Below are 25068 nucleotides of genomic sequence, written 5' to 3'. Positions count from 1 at the left end.
ATGTTTTAAGTATAGTTAGTAAATAGTGTAATATTAAGTTCTTATTACATGAATGTTTTCCCCGTTTAAATATCCAAAAATAAAAGTTTAATTTATAACTCTATTTTTAAACTTTTCCAGAATTATTTCGTTGTAAAATAGGATGTCCAAACTTTAGAATTAAATTGGCATACCTCTTCAAGCATTTAATTGAATATTAACTTCGGGTGAAGTTATTTCAGGCTTTAATCTATTTGAATACCAAATTTAAATCAAACTCGTTCAGTAGTTTTTACGCGAAAGACCAAACCATGAACAGAGGTTAATCGTTATACCAATTTGTGAGGTTTAAATTAAATGAAGTAAATAAAAGTAAATAAAATATATAAATATTATAGAAGGAATTTTATGAACTAGTTACAGATTGTAAAGGGATATCTATACTTATATTATAAAGCTGAAGAGTTTGTTTGTTTGTTTGAACGCGCTTATCTCAGGAATTACTGGTCCGATTTGAAAAATTCATTCGGTATTCATATTATATCATCATGCTGAGAGCAATAGGAGTGGAGCAATGCGGGTAAAATCGCGGGGCACAACTAGTGAATTATAATCTGTAAATTGATTCTTGTAGAATTTATTCTACATCTAAGTATTATTTTGTTAAAGCATTTTTTGTTTTAATTTTATTATTGAATTTTCAGTACTTTCTTCAGGTTGTATGAAAGAGATTGCTGCTTTAGCGATTACATGTTTTTATGTTTAATCTGTTTAGGGCCGATTTTTCAATGCTTGGATAAAACTTATTCGTCGAATAATGTATAAAACTACCATTTTAAAAACGTATTCTCACTGTATTCTAATTGCCGGTATTTGACAGTTTACGTGACATTTTAATATTATCGTGTAATACTTTATTGGACGGATAAGTTTTATCCAAGCATTGAAAAATCGGTCCTTATTTAAAAATGTTATTCTTTCTTTTCTGTGTTTCTTATGCAATAGGTCCTACCTACTTAAATGTCACATGACTTGCTTTGATAAAAATATTTCTTCATAACATAATATCATACACTCGAATTCTTTTATACAAATGTCTTATTACTTGAGATTAATGCATGGGTATTTTAAATAAGAGCACATTCACATATAATAATATATGATAACGACAATGCTAACGTCCACACCATTTCGGTCTACTTCAATATCTTTGAGCTGTCTTTTTGAAATGCAAATGATGATTATTACACTATCATATAAAGTGCAAGATGGCTACCAAAGCACATTCATCAAAACGAAAGAATGGCACAAATAGCGTACAAAAATGGTATATTATATACCAAACTATTTTTCCGCCCGCGGCTTCGCCCACGCAGTCAAAGAAAAACCCGCATAGTTCCCGTTCCCGTGGGATTTCCGGGATTGCGTCATTTTCCAGGGATAAAAAGTAGCCTATGTCCTTTCTCGGGTATCAAAATATCTCCATACCAAATTTCATGAAAATTGGTTCAGTAGTTTAGGCGTGATTGAGTAACAGACAGACAGACAGAGTTACTTTCGCATTTATAATATTAAGTATGGATTAATATTATATTATACGAAGTATAATAAGAATATATTGACCGCCTCCTTGGTACAGTGGTTGACGCGTGAGCGTAGCACCGAGGGGTCCTGGAATCGATTCCCGGTGGAGACGAAGAAAAAAAATGTCTCGGTCTGGTAGGACACAGAAGGCTGATCACCTACTTTTCCCTTAAGAAAATCGATCAGTGAAACAGAAATGTATAATGCATCTGCCCCTTACCCCACTAGGGGACATGGGACTTCACTTATAATAAGAATATGTGTGTGCTTATTATTCAAGTTATTAATAATTCAAGTTGTTTTAGTACAGAAGAAATACTATGCTTTGTTTTCTCAGTCAATGTGGGCTTTATTTATAGAGTCAAGTGATGTCCTGAAGATGTTAAAAATTCAAGGAATGGATTTTCGACACGTATTAGGTGAATTAAGTAAACACTTAAGTGTAGGTAAATATTATGTATTGTAAATAAACCATTAAATAATAAAGGTCCAGTAAGCGAGCGACCTTATACCGATAGTCGCTTCTACCAGACAAAGCACAATAGTCATTTGTATTCTACAATGTTTCATTTCTTCACATATTTCCATTTAGAAAATTACATTTATTCACATTATTAATAGTTATCTAGTATTTCCTAGTATTTTATAAAGCTTTTTAGCCGTGCCAATTGGTCCCTGATACATACTTAAGTAGGTATTTGAGTTACATCCCGACTTTCCTAAAATACAATGTAACATTTACAATTAAAGATAAACTGGACACTCGCAGTAACTAGGTCATTAGAGAAAAAGACCCAATTAGTATTGGAAAAGGGACCGGAATTGCGTGACTCAGTCATACAATTAGGGCTGATGAGCTGAGCCTCTGATTACAAGATTATTGGGATAAGTGATAGCCATTAATTATATTGGAGCAATCAGAGAGATATGTAATGAATATTACTAAACTCGAATTGATATTGCGACTTCATTAATTTTATGGGTCAATGCAGAAAAAGACAAATGATAACAACGAACTTGTCTTTCGGTATTGCTATACTTTGTTCTCGTTAAGATGAATTAGACACAGTTAGAGTTTTTAAAGTATTTAATGATAAACTTGGCTAAGTTTCTAATTGTTATAATATATTATTTATGTATTTATTCCTCTATTGTATACCAAAGGTTGTCTGGAAGAAATCGCACTAAGCGGTAAGACCGCCAATTGTACTTAGTGTAAGTTATATTTAATTTTTTGTATTTCTTGTTTTTTATGTTTAAGTACAATAAAGTATTTATAAATAAATAAATACTTATGTATTTGCACTTTCAGCTATCTACACTCGACAGTTTTAATACTAAAATTAAAATATACGCACTCCTGATGCTTGTTTTTGTGTATTAGGAAATGCATCCATAATAACACACGTATGAAATAGCCGAGCGAGGAAATTAAATTCCATAAATAGAAAATAGGAAGTGGGTCTGAAAGCACTTAAGCTGCTGAAAAGCAGCAAATGCATCAATTTTATGTGGTGCGATGAGGCTATACGCAATAAAATATTGGTCAATAATATAGACATATTCCAGTTTTATATGAAAAATAATTTGGTTTTTATATCTCTTGTTAAATGTAAAATACTCCTGTCGCGGTGTTGACCGATTGACCGATTCTCGTGAAATTTTATGAGCATATAGGGAGTGTCTTAGATTCGGACTATTTTTCTTTCCCTTATAAGGGTAAGGCGGAGCAACATTTACCGGGTCTGCTAGTGTCATCTAAAATTATAATATGTATTGCAAACACTACTGCCTCTAATAACCACTTTAGAAATGGATTACGTTAAGGATACGTCAAACTCACTCGCCGATGACGTCATAATACATTACACTGCAGTTTATTTCCCACGGGAATTTGAACCTCAATGTTCTGAATTTAAAAACCAGATTCGTGCTCTGGAGGAATTTTTCTTAGCTTGGAATAGCAATATATATCAACGATGCGCGTCATTCCCAATTTATAATAGAAATTGTGGGGAACTTTATCTAATCGTTCAACGTCTTATAACCAATGATCGATATTAAACGACTTTCTTTAAAAGGTACACGGGATATAAGTAGTATTATGGCTCTTTGTATACCAATGCAAATTTCAAATACTTATAAAATATGTATTATCTTACAAGTGCAATGTATGATACATAAAGACATTTTAAGTTTGAAAAATCAGATGTTTTGCGCGAAGTGACAGTAGTACCCACCTCAACGCTTCGCTTATGAGGCGTGCAATAATTAAGTAATGAGTAAATTGAGTTAAACATCTTATGATATTCAGACTGCAAATACAAAAACAGTTTTTTTTTTAAATATGGTAGAGTTCGGCCGCTAATCTTGAGCAAGCAGGGACGATATCCCTAAGGAATGATCTCATCCAAAGAACCTTAAATCTAGGAATCTACAGCATAGGATAGATAGCGTTGAAATCTCAAATATAAATTTAAATAAGCATTTCAAATCTTGCATTATTTTAAAACTTGCAGTTTTACTCATAACTAAACCCATGGAAGGGTATTTCATGATTTTTGGGTTATTTAATTGGTCTCCGCTACATTAAGGATGCCGAAACTAGATGAATAGAGCCGGGACGAGTAGCTAGTCTAAAAATAACTTCAATAGCGATCCAAAATCACAGATATATTGAATATAAGAAGAATAATGGCAGAACTAAAGTAACTCAAATGGAGATATACGCCATACATCTTCATTAGTACAGCGAAATGCGGTTTTGGTATTTCACAGGCGTTTCGCTAACAAGAAACAATATATCTCATAGTTGTGTATTTAGATTTATATGACGGCGCTTATTAGGTACAATTATGAGCTTGGCTTGTTTTCATTATAATGTCTAATTTGTGCGTGTTTATTGTTTTCGGTAGCAATTAGTGAATTATAAACAAACTGAGTGTTCCGTTACGCGCCATCTTTTTATTAATCCTACCACGTGTGATTCGACGTACCTATATTTTCTCCAGCGGGGTAGGGATACCATTATCGTTTTAACAAGATATAAAATAAGGTCATAAAGACATTTTTGTTTATTAAGGCATAAAATGATTTTGTTGCCAAATATATTTAACTTTTAATTAAAGTATTTGTGTGCCAGATTAAAAGCACAGTTGACAGATATACGTATATTAAAAGCTTTGAAGACTCATAGACCAACAAGAAATAGTATTAAAATAAGCAATATTTCCTAAGTCACGATACATTTCAAGGGATATAGAGCTTCGAAATAGATCAACATTTCATAATTGTTTCCACCGCATAGTTTATACAAACTCCAATACGGTCGAAGTTAGTTAACATTCGACAAGATCCGATTACAGGCAAACTTGTAGTGGCCAGAAATAACAATCTCAATTCTGGACTAGTATTTATTGTATTTAATGCTAGCTAAAACTCCTGGCTTCGTCTTAGTCAATGAGAACAGATTTAGAATATGACGAAGAAAAATTAGTTTGTGTTACATTCCAAAACATGAGCTATCCGCTTGTGAGAGTCTGATTAAAATAGGTTCATGCGTTTGGAAGGAAGACGACACTAGGGGAGACCCTAGTAACATCGATATCAGAAAAAAAGAATTAAGTTTCAAATTAACTATTTGGCGTATTTTACGCAAAATACTGAATGAATGAATGAATTTAAATAGAAACACGATAAAGCAAGTGAGAAATCACTCAATACATTAAATAAAAGCGTTTATTCCAGCTTCTAAAGTGCGAATGTGTATATAGGCAATCTCCTAAAGCGAAGTAATAGAATTTGCTGTAGGCGACCAAATGTACGAGTTAAGCTTTGACTTGGTGTAGGGCGACTGAGATTTACGTTTTATATGGTTTTTGTAGAAAATTATAATATGATTTTTATTGTTATAAGTAAGTGATTTTTGTTTAATTTGGCCATGACATGGAAGGATGTAAGCGGTAGAGCCATAAGGCATATAAAGGTTTATTATAATATTATGTTAGGTACATGCCGTAGATATTATTCTTAATCATATAGAGTTTCTTAGGACGTTCTTCTCTATTGATTAGAACAATGGTGATTCTGTCAATATACTTACATTGAAAACTAAATTAAACTTTTGCACGTGTAGAATAAACTTTTGTAGGAGTGGCACAGATATAATTATCTACAGTTGTTACATAAATTAGTTTTCCTCATTTTTTTTATTTCTTCCTCATAAACAATTTTTGTGACATATTATAAGGAAATTTAGTTTTGACGAACGCAATTTAAAATTAAAGTACGCATTTTCACTCAAAAAATATAATAGAAAAATATAAAAATAAATAGTCCGTCAAAGTACACAAAACATGGACATCCAATTCCCCACTGAACAGGGCGACGCGACGCACCAATACGAAACTATTGATCTCATTGTTGAACTCATAATCGTGTTATTTACTTCGGCGTGACTCGATCTTTACCTCCTTTGGGAAAAAGTAGGGATGGCAAAAAAATATTTTTCAAAAAAAGTAAAATCTGTGTCATTACTATTTTGAATGCTATTTTAAGCGTGATTACTGATGATTGAGTGGTTTTTGATGTAAATTTAATCAAAGTTTTTAATAAAATTAATTATAGGTACTAGGTACATAATAGTATAAACCACCTAACTGTTAAATTCAATTTCTGTTCCCAAGTATTAAAATTTAATTTGAATTTAATAAAATCAACTCAAAGGTTATATTTTAATTTCACTATTAAAATAATTCATTATCTTGAACCAATTCACTTGAAGCAAACAGCGCAGCAAAGAAACGAGCAAATGGACTCACAGGGGATTCATATTACCCATTTAGCAACTTAGTCCCGCTGAATATTTCAAAAACAACAATATAGCTGATTAATTAAGTTCGACGCAGAGCCTAAGACGAATTATTTTAATCCATCCTAAGGTAACATTAAGCCACTCTGCATAACAGTACCCTTGGGTCCAACAAATTAAGAGACCTCCACTTAATCCCATCACTTGTAAATGTCTCTAACCTAATAGATCATTCGAATGTTAACCTTAATACCATATGATAGAGCATATATTGCAATATCACGAGGAAATTCCACCTTAAATTCGCGTGAAATCACGCCTCTCTGTCCCGAGGTGAAAATTTGGTGGTTCATTTGTCTCAATCCCTGGAGATGGGATCGACCTATGGGATAAGGATGGGATTCGATTTTCTCCCGCTATTAGCTTAATAGAAAATCGAGACGAGATTATGAACGAGTTTCTTACTCTTGTGTTGAGAAAATGATTACATATAAGAGTTTTAATTTTGATAAATAATTTACTTATCGAAGAATTTCAGTGTAATTTTGTTGTGAATACTTTGTTTTGACAACGCTTAATGTATTTGAAATGTTTTAATGAAAACTGTTGTCTCTAACAGAGACTCATTTTATCAGTAATAAATTATATTGCGGTTAATTCTACGTTCATAAATGTATTGTTAGGAAACATTTACATTAGAAAATAATATAGTTCTACAATTGAATTTGGACGTAATTATGTGAAGAAGAAGAAAACACTTATACTTGTGAAAAATATAAAACACAAATATATTTTGTTGTTTATGATTATATTGCGCTTGTGTTATTTATATCATATTTAATATTTTCCTTTAAATGTCTTTATATTTTATACTAGCTTTCCTCCCGCTGCTTTGCCCTCGTTTTCAAAGAAGAACCCACATAGTTCCCGTTCCCGCAGGATTTCCGGGATAAAACCTATCCTATGTGTTAATCAAAGGTACCCTCTACATGTGTGCTGAATGTCATTGTAATCAGTCCAGTAGTTTATGCGTAAAAACTATACATACATACATAATTACATACCTTTCCTCTTTATAATATTAGTATAGATTACAACAGCTGTTGTAATCTATACTAAGTACTATATACAGCAATTTATCTAAAACCATTTCTAGAACTGGTAATCGTATTAGGGCCGATTTTTCCATGCTTGGATAAAACTTATTCGTCGAATAATGTATAAAACTACCATTTTAAAAACGTATTTTAATTGCCCGTACTTGACAGTTAACGTGGCATTTTAATATTCTCGTGTAATACTTTATTGGACAGATAAGTTTTATTCAAGCATTGAAAAATCGGCCCTTAAGAGAATTCACTAATCTATAGATCTTCATTAATTCCTATTGTCTCAGAAACTTATTAAGTTCTTAAGCTTTTAAAGTACTTAAAGCAATAATCTTATCAAACGCTATTAGGGTATTGTAAATGGCACTTTTGGATAATTTATTCAGAAGGTATTAAATAGTAATTACTTTTGAAATAAGCAATTAATTAATGAATGTAGGCAACTGAAACACTTAAAAATATTAGCCAACTAGCTGCGCCCCGCGCATTCACCCGCGTGGCTAAGCGACGTGTCTGATTCAATCTCATAATCAATAAACGTTTAAATTTCTCAATATCAGCCAATATTCCGATCACACCCTCCAGGCCGAAAACTAACAATATTACTTGTCTATCATTGCTAAGAAATTGAAAGCAAATCGGGGGACCTAACTCCTAAGTCACGTATCGTTCAATACTTTTACATATGAAATTTGCCCAAAAAGGGACGTCATTTAGGCTTTCCAATCACGTATTCCTTTAGAAAACTTTCTTTAGATTTTAATAAAACGACTGGATTCTCATGTAAATGTATTTGATACAAATAAGAATGCGCAGCATTCAAGAAAGATCGACTGAATTGCTCTTGAAAAATAGTAGAGCCTTCCAGAAATATTTGTTTAGCGGAATTGATATTTTCGTCTTTATTTTGTTGACAGTACCAACTTATTTATGTGTGGCATTTATTACTGACTATGAGATCGATGGCATTAGTTTCTACTTGAATCTTTGGGGAACAATTCAATTCAATGGTAAAGAAAGAACATTGTTATTGTGAAAATTTTTGACATTCGAAAATAATCTTTACTACATTCGCTCGAGGGTCAAAATTCGACCTTCTCTTTTTAACGGCTTTCACCAGAACTTCAAGTACCTTTTGGAATGCAACAAGCATTGGAAAAATCTGCATTGTTATTTGTTATTATAATTTGAATGAATCAATCCAAATCCAATTGTATAGGATGTCTAGTTATTGTAATTTTCATACTATTAGATTTAGGAAAGGTTATATATGGTGCAGGGTAAACTTATTAGAATGTATATTGTACATAAGTGTAAAGAAATATGTAAAGGATAGAGCAATGTTAAAATGTGATTGTTTAATTTTTTCTGACAAAACAAGTTTTCTTTTAAAGTAAAAGTATAATTTATTGTGATAAAAGCATAAATATTATTATTAACACCGTATTCTGAAATCTATTCAAGCGCCTTTTTATAGAGAAAGGAACCTACAAAAAGAAGAAAGCTCTTAATTCATAACGACTGAATAATTTGGCTAACTGTGACATGTCTATGTCTGTGTGTCTACACCAAGAAGCTTATATCTAATACACTGGAGATTTCGGTATGAACATTGACGTGTAACAAGAAAATATTGCCCAGTTCATGTTTTTTATCACTTTCACACCTAACTTGGTATTGCCACTGTTAATACGAAGTTTTCCCAAGGCTACTATGTATGCTGTAATATTCTGTGCAAAAGGTTAGTTTTTGTACATGAGTTTGTTGATAAATTGCCAACAACGTCATTCAGAAGCATTGTTGGATGAGACAATTATTATTTATGCTAAATAAAATAAGTATCTGAACCAATTATTAAAAAGCGATACTCCCTGATTATGGGTAGTCACCATAATAAAATTGTAGCAACTCTCACTTTGTCAATATGGCATGTGTGTCAAAAAAATTGCGTCGCTTCGAATATTTAAGTTAATATTGTTGCTTATTTGATGAATATTTTCCGAATATAAAGAATGCATTGTATTGTGCAAAATTGCAGAAGTGTTTGGACACCAAATTCTGGCATAGAATTTCACAGGCAAGTGTATATTTACGTTGTTTACAATATTCCTCAATACTCCTGCATTTACCTGTTTAGAATCATTTCAATGGCAAAAATTGTCTAATTTAGCATTATTTTAGTAAGCAGTCATGTTAAATTCGTTATTTCCCTAATACTTTATCATTTTTCAACAAGTTTTCAATAAACAGATTTAACAAGTAAGGTAACCATGGTGACGAGTTTTTATGGATAGCGAAGAGAATATATTGTAATAACAATATTATGATGAAAATTTAGAACACCATTTTAAAGATTGTTACTAGTAATGAAACAACACATGACATCGGTATTGCACTCACATGTAGTTATAAGATTGTTCGTTTTTACATTGAAATTTATACTTTTTTAACTTACCTCTTATTTTTTTGTTTTACGTATTTCAGCTTTCCAAAAAGTAAAATAAAAAGAAATATATGTGCCCATCAAGGTTACTGAGGATTACGACCCAGAAAAAAATACCTTTTTAAAAATAAACTTTGTAAAGTTAGCTGAAATTTGTGCAAGGCTGCTATAAACAGTTTTTCTTTGATGATTCTGGCTTGAAATTGACCCGTCGAAGCAACGCGTTTAAAAAGAAGATCTGAGTAGCTAACAATTTGGTAAACAGCATCTGATGCAAAACACAACTTTCCTCTATTTAAAAAGGATGTTAATGCTATATATCGGTTCATATCCAAGCTTTGTAGCCAAAAATTATTTATAACTATCATTCTATACCAATTAAAATTGTATGTACCTACCTATAAAGTATGACCATAATATTATAATATAAATACTGTTAAAATATATGTCGTTATTATTTATAGACCATGATTTTTAGTTTTTTCTATTTTGAAAAATCCTGAATTTACAAACCAGCGTGGTCACTCGACAGAAAGAGACAAAAAACATGACTGACGTCATTGAATGTCATAGTTTCTTGTTTCAAGTTAATGGTCATAGTGCAATCTCCAGTGTATTAGAGGATATAAGCTTCTTGGTCTACACATAGACATAAAATTTGACAATCATCACTTACCTAAGTTTAAATATAAAAATTTCTTAAAAAATACGTAGGTAATACTTTGACCTTTCCGAGCGGACAACGGAAAATTCTGGAAAATGTATAAAGAACGACCAGAATAATGACTGTGAATGCCTTATCGTAATTTAAATTGTACAGAGGTTTTTTTTTATAATCTTTATTTTTTAAAAAGAGGATTTGTTCATAATCTGAACATAATTGTACAGAAGTTATTTAGCATTAAATATTTTCCATTTTAAGTACACTTGGAACATCCCCGCAATGAGATGTCATTTCAGAGTGTACTTATAATTTTTTAAATTTAATTGTACGATGGCTGTTATGAACCGTTCTTGTATAATTTCTATGCAAATGAATTTCAAATGAGCTATTTTATTACTGGTTAAATTAAAGCAGACGTTGTTGAAACATTTATATTATAGTACTTTCAAACGCGTCTTTGCTCGTGGTAGTTGCACGTTCGTTTGTTTTTCTGATAAAATATATACCATACTAGCTTACCACCCGCGGCTTCGCCCGCTTTGTCTAAAACCTAATAAATTATATACCTACTAAAACCTTCCTCTTGAATCACTCTATCTATTAAAAAAACCGTATCAAAATCCCTTGCGTAGTTTTAAAGATTAAAGCATACGATTAAGATTGAAGGGACATAGATAGGGACATAGGGACGGATAAAGCGACTCTTAATTTTATACTATGTAGTGAAGTTCAAATTCGTAAGAGAGTTGGCTGAAAACCCTTTTTTTTTTGTTAAAACAAACATAAATTTCATTAAATCTGATCAACTATTGGAGATATTCTAAGAAGGATATTTCAAACCAAAGCACAAAAAAAATGCTCCACCGTAACAGCTATTCGCTGCCGTGACCAGGATTCGAACCTGGGTTACTACGGCCACAACGTAGGGTCCTAACCACTAGACGATCACGGCTATTGGAGCTTGTGATACTGCGAATAAAAATTGTATTACATTTTTAACAACTAAATAGCGACAAAATGAAATACCCCACTTTCGTAAACACTTACTTTCTAATTGTTAACATTACAATTTCGTCGGGTTATAAATCTTATAACAAAACTGGAGCAATAACGGTTGCATAAGCGATACTTGCCATATAATTGACAATTTAAGCTGTTTATATACCATGCAACAAACGATTTTACTCTCATTAATTATCAATTGTTTTAAGTTATTCATAAAAGAATATTGTGAAAGCTTCGAATTTTTTTCCACGCAGTCTAATATTGATATTTACGTGATAAACTTTGTAGTAACGAATTATTGTCCAGGGATTTTAAATGTATTAGTTGAGCTACAAAGTGGTGATACATTTTGAAATATAATGTAGAGTTTTTATTGTTACTCCACTTTATGAAGAAATCTTTTCATATTATATAAGCTTAGCTGTAATTATTTGTAAGATGTGTATTAAATATTTATTTATTTATTTATTAAAAAGGTTCATCACCAGTTGTTACATATGTATCATTCTCGTTAAATAACAAATTTAACATACGTTATTATTACAAATTTGTTATACTTATGTCTTAAACTTATTACAAAAGCTGCAGAATCATGTTAGTCAAACGAGAAATATATGGGACTCATAATACTACCCTACCACGTACGCCCATTAGTTTTCCCAGTAAAACTTTTCAACTTCACATTAAATTTGCGAACGATACATCAATATCCCAACCGCTTAAACTTTTAGTGCAAGTTTGGACAAAAAACTCGAAATGTGCTCGTGATCGTAAAATCGTTTGAGGGTGGAACTTTACGCGAGGACAGCTATTTAGGTTTTACTTGCCGTTCATGAAGTTTTACAAAGAAATAAATCAATACTTTATGCGAGGACAGGGTTAAATTGATGCTCTTATATTTTGAAGTGATTTTTTTAAGGTATTTTTGATACAGAAGTTTATGAGAAATTGTTATAGTTTCTTTTTGATATCTATATCTCCAGCTTTGGAGCTGACGAGTATAATAATTATGAAATCGTGGAGATGAAAATCTTATACAATTAAAAAAATGTTGTGTGGTATTATGAAACCACGGTAAAAGTGAAACTTTTTTTCACACTATAGACATTTAACTAAAAATTATCGTATGTGTACGATAATTATCGTACGTATCGTGCGTCACGCGAACATGCGCTACACAGACCAAAAAGTTTGAGACGATGAAAACCCTAAAGTAAAATATAAAATATAGAGTCCGAATTTATCAGCACTTCATTCCGTGGCTATATTACTTACGATGTAGCGGCATAGGAATGAATTATAATAAATGTTAAGGAAAAGAAACATTACTAAGATAAAGAAAAAAAAGGTAGGCTTTAGTAATTATCTTTTCGCTCACTGCATCTGTAATTGCGCAGTATACAAGCGCCCTAAATGTTATGGTTCATTGAGTGAACAAAATATTTTTCCAAGCAGTAAACATTTTGCAGCCACCAGTATCTGCTCCGATAGCCGTGATCGTCTAGTGGTTAGGACCCTACGTTGTGGCCGTAGTAACCCAGGTTCGAATCCTGGTCACGGCAGCGAATAGCTGTTACGGCGGAGCATTTTATTTTTGTTATTGCTAACTTATTAGCCTATGTTTCACTTATATTATTACATTCATTATACCCAACTATTATGAAATGTACACTGTACAGTCTAGTCCTGAAATAAAAATAAAAAGTAAAAAATACTCATTTAAAAATTAAACGTGCTTGAGAAAATAATTCTTGTGCAAACATTGATAAACTTATTTACAAGCAACATCATAACTTTCGACCATATTTTTCTACTCCTACTGAACGTGAAACAATTTTGACAAATCTTAAAATTATAAACTTGACCTTGTAAAGACTAGATAATCCAAGAAGATCTCAACTAAACTGTATTATCTTACGCAATAATTACTTACGTGAGCTTAAAGCAAAAGTACATTTTCTTATTCCCAGGTAGGTGATAAATCAAACATAATGATCGTTCCTTCACCTAGAACTTACTGTGAATCCATTACATGCCCTTGCCACTTTGATAAATTGATGTGTATCACAAAAATGGCATTATTACAATGAACTATAAATGGTATGCCAGCAAAAACAGGCGTGGCACTTAATGAAAAGTGACGTATAAAGTGAAAAGTGAAAGATCACATTTCATGCAGGAATATTCGTAAAATGGTAGAGACATATATATTAAAGTCATATTAAAGTTGGTGACGGTTGCTATACCATTAGTGAGACAGGATCTGGTGTACAGCTGTTCTTTCTCTTCACAATCATATCTCCAACTTCATGAAATTCACGTAACAATATTAGAAAAAGGGCTTTCTTCAGGGTTTTTTTCTTGGCACATTTCACGGATTTTTTGTCTGATAAAGTTCATTGAGTCAGTTAGATTTTTTTTCATCTTAAGATTTATAAGTTTTTATCCTTTTCGTTACAAATTCATTTGCATCTACACTTCTATAATATAATAAGAACATAAATGTTTTACTGTGAACTTTGCTGAATTGGGAAAAGTAAGGAAAGTTTCCATTGAATTGTGTCGTAATTTCCAGTTTCCAGACGTGATACAAAAAAGGGACGTTACAAATTATGACAAAAAAATTATATAAGCATGGCGGAACTTAAGCAATTTAAATAAACATTGACTGTAAAGTCTTCTATAAAATTACCGGTCGACGGGTGAGAAATCCGCAAAAAAACACAAGTGCAGCAAAATGTTGTCTAGACAAAGCGATTCCTTCGTAATATCTCGTTATATCTTTGTTCCTTTTCTCCAGAGAATACCCGATTAGAAAACCTTTTAGATACAATAATACGACTATCTTTTAGAATACGCTTTTCGAATTTTATATTCGCTGTTGTTGGTGTGCTTAATATTGCAGTATTGAGTGTATAAATTTCAGATTCTCTCTGTGCAGTGTGGTGGAATAAAATAGGATCTGTTCTTGTTATTCGTTGAAACAAATGTCCTCCAATAGGAGATATTTTTGCTGCCATTGTTTTGGAACGAGTGTCGTAACTCGAACGAATGTATGTAACCTTTTGTATACGAGTTTATATTGTATAATTTATTATGTAAATATTGTATAAGTAGTAATATTAAATGAAAATTATGTTAATATTGTCTTCATTTAATTTATTTTATTAAATGGTACAGATAAATAAAAAAAATCTTAGAAACTAAACGAAATGCATTTTCTCATTCTTTCGCTGGCAGAAAGTTTCATGATTTTAGGTTATTTATTTATTCGACATATCTATACTTTTAACATAAAAATACTGAATGTATTCTATACAGATGCAGGTGTACTTAAATGTTCAAGTCTTTGTTCAGATTTTTTGTTCGTCTCTCAACTCGTTACCACTCTTTAGAAATTGCAGTGATTTACGTGTAATGAGGAATTGATGATTCAGCGCTTTTATAAAACTTTTTGTGCCATATGCAGTGACGCGAATAGTATAGGTCTAAAAGCGACTAATGTCGGTCATTTGTTAACTACATAGTTCTGAGTTTACAAATTCCTGTAAAAAAATATTATATTTTCTTTTATTAATATTAAATATGAATATATAACAAATTTAGCATAACTAATTGTTAGTTCAAACATTGTTTTATTTTATAAGTTTACAAGACTTTGATATTTACGAAGAAACTTTAATAGCCTTTTTCTGAAGACTTAGTTACTTCAGAGCCTTTATAAATATACGCTAAACTAATATCTTTAGAAGCTTCTAGATTTATTGTAATTTTCTTCCAATTATCTTGCCCAATGAAACACAATTATTATAGTCCCTAGAGTTCTGAAGATTGATAGATTAGCCTAGACGGTTTGACATGTAGCACTTATTGTAATTAATAAGTATAATAAAATTAGTGCCATACGTTACCCGTCGGTACGGTACCTACCGCCTGAGTACCTACTTAGGCACCTCTTTGTTAACTATTATCGGTTAAACATATTTAATTGGCCAACCCTATTGTTCTAATATACTCATTTTTGTCAAGATAGACGCCAAAAAATAGATATCGACTTTCGAATTACGCAGTTGATTCGAGAAGATATCCATCATATGCATAAGATACAAAAATACTATATATAATATTATAATTAATAACATATATTTGAGAAATTTTAAGGAATAGACAAAATTCGATCACGAGGCCGGGATTGGAACGCGCGTTTTCGCCATGCCGGGGCAACGCCTAGCCTCTTGGCCACCCTTCCCTTTCTAACTTTAAACAAATTCTAATTTATAAAGCATTGAAATGCTATATTTTAATTAATTAATATAAAATTTCTACTTATTTCAGGTTACAGTGATGCATCGCAATGTACGGTAACTGGAGCGAGGAGGGGGCGGTGGAAGATCGAACTCCAGGGCATCTGGCAGTGCTCATAGCGCTCTATGTGCTAGTTTCTGTTGTTGGTATTATAGGTGAGTTATTGTAATACCTATATAGGGAATATTTTAAGACCTGATGACCGAAGTCCAGCTAAAACTGCTCAACTAATACCTTCAGTACTTACTACAATACTGATAAACTCTAAGGGTATTCGTGTTTCTGGACTTGTGGATCATGTGTCTTCTGAGAAAAAAATATTCTTAATATTATAGTTGCGTTCGTTCACTGATGTAGAGTCAATTACGTTATTTTTTTTGTGACATTTTTTTAAGAATTCATTTTCAAATCGACAAATTAACGTCAATTAAAATCGTAACCAAAGCATTATTTGTAATGGGCAGATGAATGTCTCGTATTAAAAGCTCTTAAGATAAAAATGTTTATCAGACGACTCGTATAACCAAGAAATAAAACAAAAATTTAATTTATTACCCATTTAATTCAAATTCATCACAGAAACTGCCACACAACAGTATATATATCCGAATTTCATATTTTTTTGTTCTATTACATGCCATATTTATTATTCTCTTTTTCGTAGGCAATGTAAGCCTCATGGCAGCCCTAGCGTCAAACGGAGCGAGTCGCCTGCGCACGCCGCAGCTGCTCAGCGCATGCGCGGCAGACCTCCTCGTGTGCGCTGCCAGTGCGCCGCTGGCTGCCACGCGGGCTGCTCACATACAGCACCTGCCGTGCCATGTCACTTATTATATTGAGGTGATTTGAAGTAATAGAAAATTAAATGGAGTAAATGAAAAGAAATAAAGAAAATGTTCGTAATTTCGAGAATTGAAACACCACATTGATTCCCTGGCAGTGGAAAAGTAGGCGGTTGCTTTAATTTTGTCATTTGAAATAAGAAGTCAAATAAATTATAAATAAAAATTTTAATATATCCCAAGGGCTCTACGTGGTGGATCTATGACCCCATGTAAATCTTCCAAATTAGGTACCGGGTAGCTTCTTACAATAATAATAAACTGCTAAATCCCACTTCTGAAACATTACAATATAGCCAGTGTCTATAAAATTAAACCAACTACATATAGCGCTATTTGTTCATAGCAAACTTACTTATAAGTTATATCATAATATGCGCATTACCTTGAGAACTATATGAACATTTCAGCAAAGTGCAAATATATTTCACTTAAAATCACAAACAGACGCTCCCATTATATGAAAATTAACAGTTACCACGAACTTTCAACTTTCTTCAGACAGTATTATAGTTATAAGTTTCAACATATTATAAAATAAGCATAAAGCCAGCTGGAATATAAAGTTTTAAGATTCACTTTACAGTTCTGAGTCCAGAGCGTTTATGTTCCGACGTAATTTCAATGAAATTGAATTAATTTCGCTGAGTAAGGTTAGAAGGATAAAATCTCATTTTAGTAAATAAATGGGACTTTATCATCCATTGTAACATGAAGCTTTCTTTGTTGGTTTGGGTAATTTTTAGCGTAGGTTAGGTATTAGATTTTATGAAGATACTAAAACCTAAAATCTTGTAACACAATATAAAGCACGAGGTTTATGTTCGTTTTTCGTTTATTGTCATCATATTTTATGAGTACCCTCAAATTTATTATCATTTCAAATCTTAATAAATTACTTTACACGAAATGTTCATCAGAGAAGTATTAATATCCGCTGATAATAATTATTGCGAACAATACCATAATAAGGTTTATATAATTCATTGTTAATTAAAGATTACCTACAATTTCCTTGACAGTATTTTCGGAATAAACGCTTACCAGCCTTCTCTATTAAATGTGACTTTGATAATTCAACACAGTATTTTCAGTAAACTTTTGTTACATTATATTGTTTGAAAACTACCTATTACAGCTTATTATTTCTACAGTCATTCCCGGTCGCAGCCAGCACGTTGTCCCTGGTTGCCATGGCAGCGGACCGCTGCGGCGTCGTGCGGCGCGGTCGTGGCACGCTCTGCTCTCGACCATTCCTAGCTGTAGTCTTAGTGTGGATATCTGCGCTCTTATTGGGTAAATACTTTTGTAATATTATATTGGATTATTGATTAGAGATACTATTTTAAAGAAATTATAATAATTATGTTATGACTACAAATTAGCTTAAGGACCTAATGAATTTGTGTATATTTGCAGAATTGACTTCTTTTCTCTGTTGCTACTGATCACAAAGAATAATACAAAAGAATAGTGTCATCATATTTTTTTTCTTTTTGTTCCCAGGTGGAGTTACAGTGATAGCAATATGTCTATCCTGTCCGCCACTAGCTGCAGCGCATGCGGTCATCACATACTGCGTCCCAGTGATCGCCGTCACAAAATGCCACTGGGCAGTGCGGGTCAAACTCACTGCTCTATCGCTGACGGCGCGGGCAGCTCACGGGGAACTGCCCCTTCCTGTACCTCTAATTCGAAGACCGACACATGTCATTATAGTAGCTGGTGTCGGACCTAGAGAACGCCGCGACGCCGTAGATGTCGGCGATGTAAGAGCAAAGAAACTGCAGCCCAGCCTTCTTGGCCCACAACCGCAAACATCGACGTTACGCTCACGACGGCGACTCGGAAACGTGCTGATAGGCATCGCCGCGATATTCGCCGCATGTTGGTGTCCGCACGCAGCGATAGTGATATGCAGTGCGTTCGGGCTGAACGCGCCAATAGTTGTGTGTCAGTATGCGCTGCTGCTCGGTCACGCGCATTCAGCGCTGAACGCAGCGGCGTACTGGGTGCTGAACAGACACGCGCTGACCGCTGCCTGCGCTGCGTGGAGGATGCCGCAGCTGCGGGTCAGGGAGGAGCGTCCATCGTCCACGAACGAGGCAGCCCTGGGCGCATTCCACCCGCGCCTCGCCCGCCCCGCGCCCTCGCCCCGCCCGCCCCCTTCTAGCTTCCTATATTGATATACATTTATCTTCTAAGCTCTTTCGATCTGTGATTCCTGTCTCTCAGTGCCTCGTATAGTCTACGCGCAGGAGCGCCGCTCGTTTCGTCGTTATAAACATGGTTGTTTATGATTTTATGGAGAATAATATCCGTGAAGCAATAAAGTGTATGAAACACTTAAGTTTGTTTTATTGTTCGAATTATAATAGCAATGTAAATGGAGGTAATAATATCGTCCATATAATAGATACATTTGCAGGCGTGAACAACATTATATGTGCAATATTGCCAATATTGACGACAGTATGAGACATATTCCTTTATAGTACATATCAATAGTTTATTGGATATAGATTCAAAGTAACGTCTTTGTAGCAATATGACGAATTTCGTTGAATATAATCAATTACTTGCTTGTTAATTAACGAATTATTTTGGAAATTATATTTATGAAGTGCTCATACTTTTTACATTCAATATGCAAGAAAATTTCAAATATATAATTTTAAAGAGAGCCAAATTCATTTTTATGCAAAGTTTACACAAAACTTTCAGTAAAAAAATATATATTGCTCAAAAACAAAAAGGTTGACATTCAAATAAATCGTAGCAGTTTTAATGAAATTCTGGTTGCAATGTCACCAGCTGTTTCTTAGACAGGATCGGATGCAGGCTGTCACGTAAAGGGCAAGATAAATTTCACTGAAAAGGGTCTAAGGTTACATTAAAAGAACGATTACGGAGGGTCATTGTACCCTCAGTTAGTTACATTTTTGTCCAAGTGCTGAATGAGAAGAAATTTAACGAGGGCCTTTTGTAAAAGCCAATGCTGAAATAAACTTATAAAGAATTGATTTGTAAGGTTAGGTTTGATTAAACGCTTGCCAATAAAGGTTATTTTCTTTAAATCTTCAAGGTTCATAACCTTTTAAAAATTGTATTCACATTTCATAGAATTCTATTTACCTCTTAAAATACAATAATTTTCAACTGGACTACTTGGAAATGTGAAAGAACACTAGCTACGTGCCGGAACTACGTTTTCTACTTAAAAATTACACTTGGTACTCAAATGAAACTATTATCTACATTTATTAACATTTCTAACAATTTCTCATGATTATGAGACACCGATTGGTATAACAATTTAGGCAGATTTATAATTAGATATTTTATTAACTGACAAATAATACAGTTGAATTTAAATTTTAGGTACATAAAACATTATCTATTATTTAATGCATTTTATAAAGTACCTAAGTAACTTCAATATTTTGAAATGACATCAGACAAAAGTGAAGTTGATACCGTTCATTATGGCTTTTGAGCGCGGATCAACAAATGATGGATTTCCGTAATCTATCGCGATGGAAATTTTTGAAAGGATATTTATCACTCGGCGGAAATTTGATGCCACTAAAGGAAACCGATAGGAGATTGGCTTGGCGAACATCGCTGGGAACACGATACTGTATAAATACACAAATATGTTTTTAGCAACGCGGTTATTGGTATAAATGGGTACTTGTTAAATGGAATTGGGCTTATGAAAATACTAGATGTGTCACGCGGTTCCACTCGCGGACATACCCACAAGATCAATTTTTCTATAGCTCATTTGCTTTGCTGTTACGTGCTACCTAAGTACCTATATTACTGTAAAATTTCATCCCAATCCATCTAGTAATACATTGTACTTGTTTGGTTTATAAAAAACTTCTGATCTATGACAGTTGCTTGTTTTATTGTCGAATGACTTTAACATATTATATGAATTCCAAACATATGCATGGTTATTCAAAAATTTTACTACAAATTTAATGCAAGATATATGAAAATTAAATAAATAAGAAAATTAAATATTAGGAGAGTAGCTCCTAGCCAGAATGAACTTAAAGACGAAGTATTAAATAATTTCAAAAAAATGGAAAGGAAAATTATTAATTATTAATTAATTTCAGGAAATTTACCGGATTGAGGAAATAAACATAAACATACATTAGAGATGTAGTAATGTCTAGTAGTCTTATATTATCTATGCGGCTAAAATATAATACCGCTATTCACTAACAGACTTTGCAATAGTTTAATATAAAAAATGTTGCCTAACAGTCCAACGTCAAGCTGAGTGAAAGTACTCCAGTTACCATTACACGACCAAATTTAAACGACCACAGAGCTACTAAAACTGTATGAAATAAACTACCTTCATATTTTATTCTCTTAATACTAAAATAAGATTGCTTTGCTGAATTTTATATCCATAGTATCTGCTCCGGTAGCCGTGATCGTCTAGTGGTTAGGACCCTACGTTGTGGCCGTAGTAACCCAGGTTCGAATCCTGGTCACGGCAGCGAATAGCTGTTACGGCGGAGCATATTTTTTTGCTTTGGTTATTTTTTTCTGATATATTAACATAAATAAAGTAATAAAAGAAATAATTTAAGAAGTGTTTGTAGCATTCAACAGTAAACAATTCCAAAACATTTTATTTATTCTAAGTATATATTTTTTTTAATAAAAAAATGTTTTACTTTAAAAATCTTCGCGAGAATGTAAACAATCTAAATCCAAACAAAGGAGCTTCGTTTTAATTTTAAGGCGCATAATTATAAGCTCTTAAGTTTCACGTTCAAAAGGAAAATTTATAAAGAAATGCACTGTTTAGTTGCAAAATAAACAAGCTACGTATTTTAAAGGCCCCGTTTCCACACAATGGAATTCATAAAAAATGTTATTTTCAAAAGACTTTTACAAAAAGCGCGGAATAGAAATGTTTTGTAACGGGATACCGTTGTTATAACATGGTTTTTGTACGGTATTTTTTATTATTTTCATTAAACAAATACTTACTCAAAAAATAATTTACATTCTATTATCTGATATGATATACAAAAACAAGAAAACACACACACAACCACAAACAAGAGAACTCCCGTTTTAAACAGTCATTTGTTTTTCAGTCAAAAATTTATTTACATTAATTGATTAAACGAATATAATATACATATTATTTTAAATAAAGAAGATTGGGAAATAATTTATTTTTTAATTGTATAAGGAACAATTAAAAAAAATATTATTTCCTGCCAGTGATAATCACGTGCTTAAAGCTTATCCAAGGAGTATTATTATGTCATCAGTCTAATTTATTATCTATATAAATAAATTCTACATAATGACTAATTTCAAACTTTGCACACGCGCTCGTGTTTGTAAACGCTCCTATTGTATTATATTTAATTTATATAATATTGTAGTTAATGATAATTTTGATAAACTTTAACTTGTTCAAAATGTTCACCTCTGTTATCTTAGTTTTATTCGTTTGGACCTATCCAATAAACGCATGTAAGTATTTATCTAAATTAATAACAATTTGGTTTGTAAATAATTTAATTCGAAAATTATAAATGACGTTTTTTAATTGAGGTGTAATATTTATCGCAAAATTTTGTGCCTATTCGCCAATAATATTGTTGTCATAAATTTTATTTAGTAAAATTTTAAAAATTGATTTTAACAGGAAAATCATAATATGATTTTCCTGTGAAAATCGGAAAAGTGATCTATATTATAGAAATAAGAGCAATAATAACACATCACTTTTCCTCATTAATTAATCCTAATTTATTAATGAAGATATCACAAATAAATGATACATTATTAATTAAAATTATGATACAGCAGATGATGCTTTTACAATACATAATATTATTCAACAAGCTCTCCTTAAAAATTATTCAATAAACTTATCTAGTATTAACCTCAAATGTGGAAAATCGATTGGTCAGGAAATAAAAGTTTTGTTAACAACTTTTAAATATTTACATCATTTCTATAAAAAAATAAAGTGAGTAGTAAAATAACGTGTACTAGTGTACACACGTAAGAAGTGAAACTTCTTTATAACCTTACCTATTTAAAAAAAAAATACTTTAAGCAACTTTACAGAAATACGTCGAATCACGCGTGGTAGGGATAAGAAAAAGATGGCGCGTAACAGAAAATTGTCACGCGTAACGAAAAAATGTTACACTAAATTTTTTTCCAACCCCGATAAAGAAGTTTCAATTCAATAATAGTCTGTCTAACCAATACTGGAACTCAGTGTTTATAATTAAAAATTCGTCAGCACAAAGCTTCTCGTACTATTTCAATATAATATTATCTGTTTAAAGTCTTAAATCTTCAATTGTTATTCAATCGAAACCATAAATTTTCCTATATCCCAATTTTAGTGGCACCTGAAAAATGTGAAAAGTTACCGGCACAGAGGTATTGTATCATAGAATGGATGTCGAGAGAGAGGTGGGCTCACACGGAAAGGTAATCTTATAAACAACTAGCGGTCCGCCCCGGCTTCGCCCGTGGTACATTTTTACGTTTTCTCTCCATAAGAACCATCCTCGTACTTCAAGAAATGTAATAAAAAAAGAATTAACGAAATCGGTTCAGTTGTTCTCGAGTTATGCGCTTACCGACACATTTTGCGATTCATTTTTATGTTATATGTAGAATATAGAAGATTGTAGTTTATTATTTCAGTATAAAGTACCGATTTCAAAGAGATCCTTCTATGATAAGTTCATCGTATGTTGTTTGTGGATTCAATAAAAACAATCCCTACTTCTATATAGCAATTTGTATTGATTTGCAATACAAATTGCTATATCCTATAGACAATAAGTAATAATTAGGTTGTATGATAAATGATAATGTCTATCACATGCACAACAATGTTAATAGATACTAATAATTCTTAATATGTTTTCCAAAGAAAACCCCAAAAAACTCCGAAAAGAGACAAGAATTAGGTACCATTAAAACTTACTTTCGCGCGAAAATAATTCTAATGAACTCAATCGAATACCTTAATTCGCTACATTAATAATAATCAGTTCTATAATTTCCAGGTACACCTACAAATGGGACCGCCGAAAATGCTTACTCATCCGCTGGGCGGAGTACTGCGGCCCTCCGCCACCTCTCACTAATAACTTCGAATCGGAACATATTTGCTACTCAGAGTGTGGGGGCTGGGCTTAATCTATACTAATATTATAAGGCTGAAGAGTTTGTTTGTTCGAACGCGCTAATCTCGGGAAATACAGATCCGATTTGAAAAATTCATTCGGTGTTAGATAGCCCATATATCGGAAGGTTTTTATCATTACGCTAAGACTAACAGGAGCGGAGCCACGTGGGTGAAACCACGAAGCGCAGCTAGTAGTTAATATGTTTTAGCTAAAATAAAAAGGCCTCCTTATTATTATGTATTTTCTGACACAAATGTTAAAGCGTAGACGGTAATAGATATTAATATTCTAATTAAATTTATTAAGAATTTAATATTATGTTCCTTGATAATTATATTAATTATTTTTCATAATAAAATGCAGACAATTGTCCGTTATCTTTAATTGTTCATATTAAAACCTTCCTTTTCTCCGCCTTATTGTGTTTTTTGTTTCATTATAAATTTAATTCGCTTAAGGTATTTTGTAAGTAGTCCTACCAAATGCAAAAATGTTAACCTACTTTTTTCTATCGCCTATTTTTTTATCAATAAGAGTGTATTTCAGTCTGAAAGACATTGACACAGATTTTTATTTAGAAAAAATAAATAAGTATACTGAATAATTAAGGAATCTAATAAACTTCGCCGAGCAAGGTGTGGCGGATACACCCCTATTCCACAGATCAATACAAATCAGAGACACCTGATGGTAAGCTTACCATAATATAACATGTACCTATATAATATTTTGCAGAGATAATCAATGTCTCTTGTAAATGTGTTTCTAAAAAAATTGAGGATGGAGGAGGAAGAAAATTCATGACAGGATGAAGAACTACAATAATGGAAAAACAGACTCCAATCAAATCAATATAATATTATGTTTTCATTCTGCATTCGAACTGCAAGGGACTGGAACATACTTCCTGAGTCTGTGTTCTCCGACGAGTACAATATCGGGGTCTTCAAGCATAGAGTGAAGCTCTACCTACCAGGGAAGCGCGTACCATCTTAGACCGCATCTTAGCTTTCCATCAGGCGTGATCTACAATAAAAAAAAATGTAGTGATTGATTCCGTTGACTTAATTGTAAATTCTTTACAGTCTGGTAAATAAAAATGCTACAAAATTATTCGTA

At 32.4% G+C, this 25068-nt stretch overlaps 1 protein-coding gene and 3 non-coding genes across 4 annotated transcripts in view; 3 read left to right on the top strand and 1 right to left on the bottom strand.

Annotated features, from left to right (window-relative positions):
• Nucleotides 1-19088, top strand: part of LOC123693758 (galanin receptor type 3) — a 73076-nt gene extending 53988 nt beyond the window's left edge. Inside the window, exons 2-5 of the mRNA XM_045638968.1 lie at nt 15930-16054; nt 16564-16739; nt 17896-18037; nt 18248-19088. Coding sequence (XP_045494924.1) covers nt 15949-16054; nt 16564-16739; nt 17896-18037; nt 18248-18927 — 1104 coding nt within the window. The 5' untranslated portion in view covers nt 15930-15948 and the 3' untranslated portion in view covers nt 18928-19088. The remainder of the gene's footprint in view (nt 1-15929; nt 16055-16563; nt 16740-17895; nt 18038-18247) is intronic.
• On the bottom strand, nt 11470-11541 carry Trnah-gug. Its single transcript has one exon. It is a non-coding gene; the product is annotated as a tRNA-His (tRNA).
• Nucleotides 13085-13156, top strand: Trnah-gug. Its single transcript has one exon. It is a non-coding gene; the product is annotated as a tRNA-His (tRNA).
• A 2103-nt stretch (nt 19089-21191) lies between the features above and the next one.
• Trnah-gug lies at nt 21192-21263 on the top strand. The gene has a single exon. It is a non-coding gene; the product is annotated as a tRNA-His (tRNA).
• The last annotated feature ends 3805 nt before the right edge of the window (nt 21264-25068 follow it).

This window comes from Colias croceus, chromosome 1 (genome assembly GCF_905220415.1).
Source record: "Colias croceus chromosome 1, ilColCroc2.1".
Lineage (NCBI taxonomy): Eukaryota > Metazoa > Arthropoda > Insecta > Lepidoptera > Pieridae > Colias > Colias croceus.
Note: the sequence above shows the minus strand (reverse complement) of the source record. Positions and strands in the feature narration are given on the sequence as shown.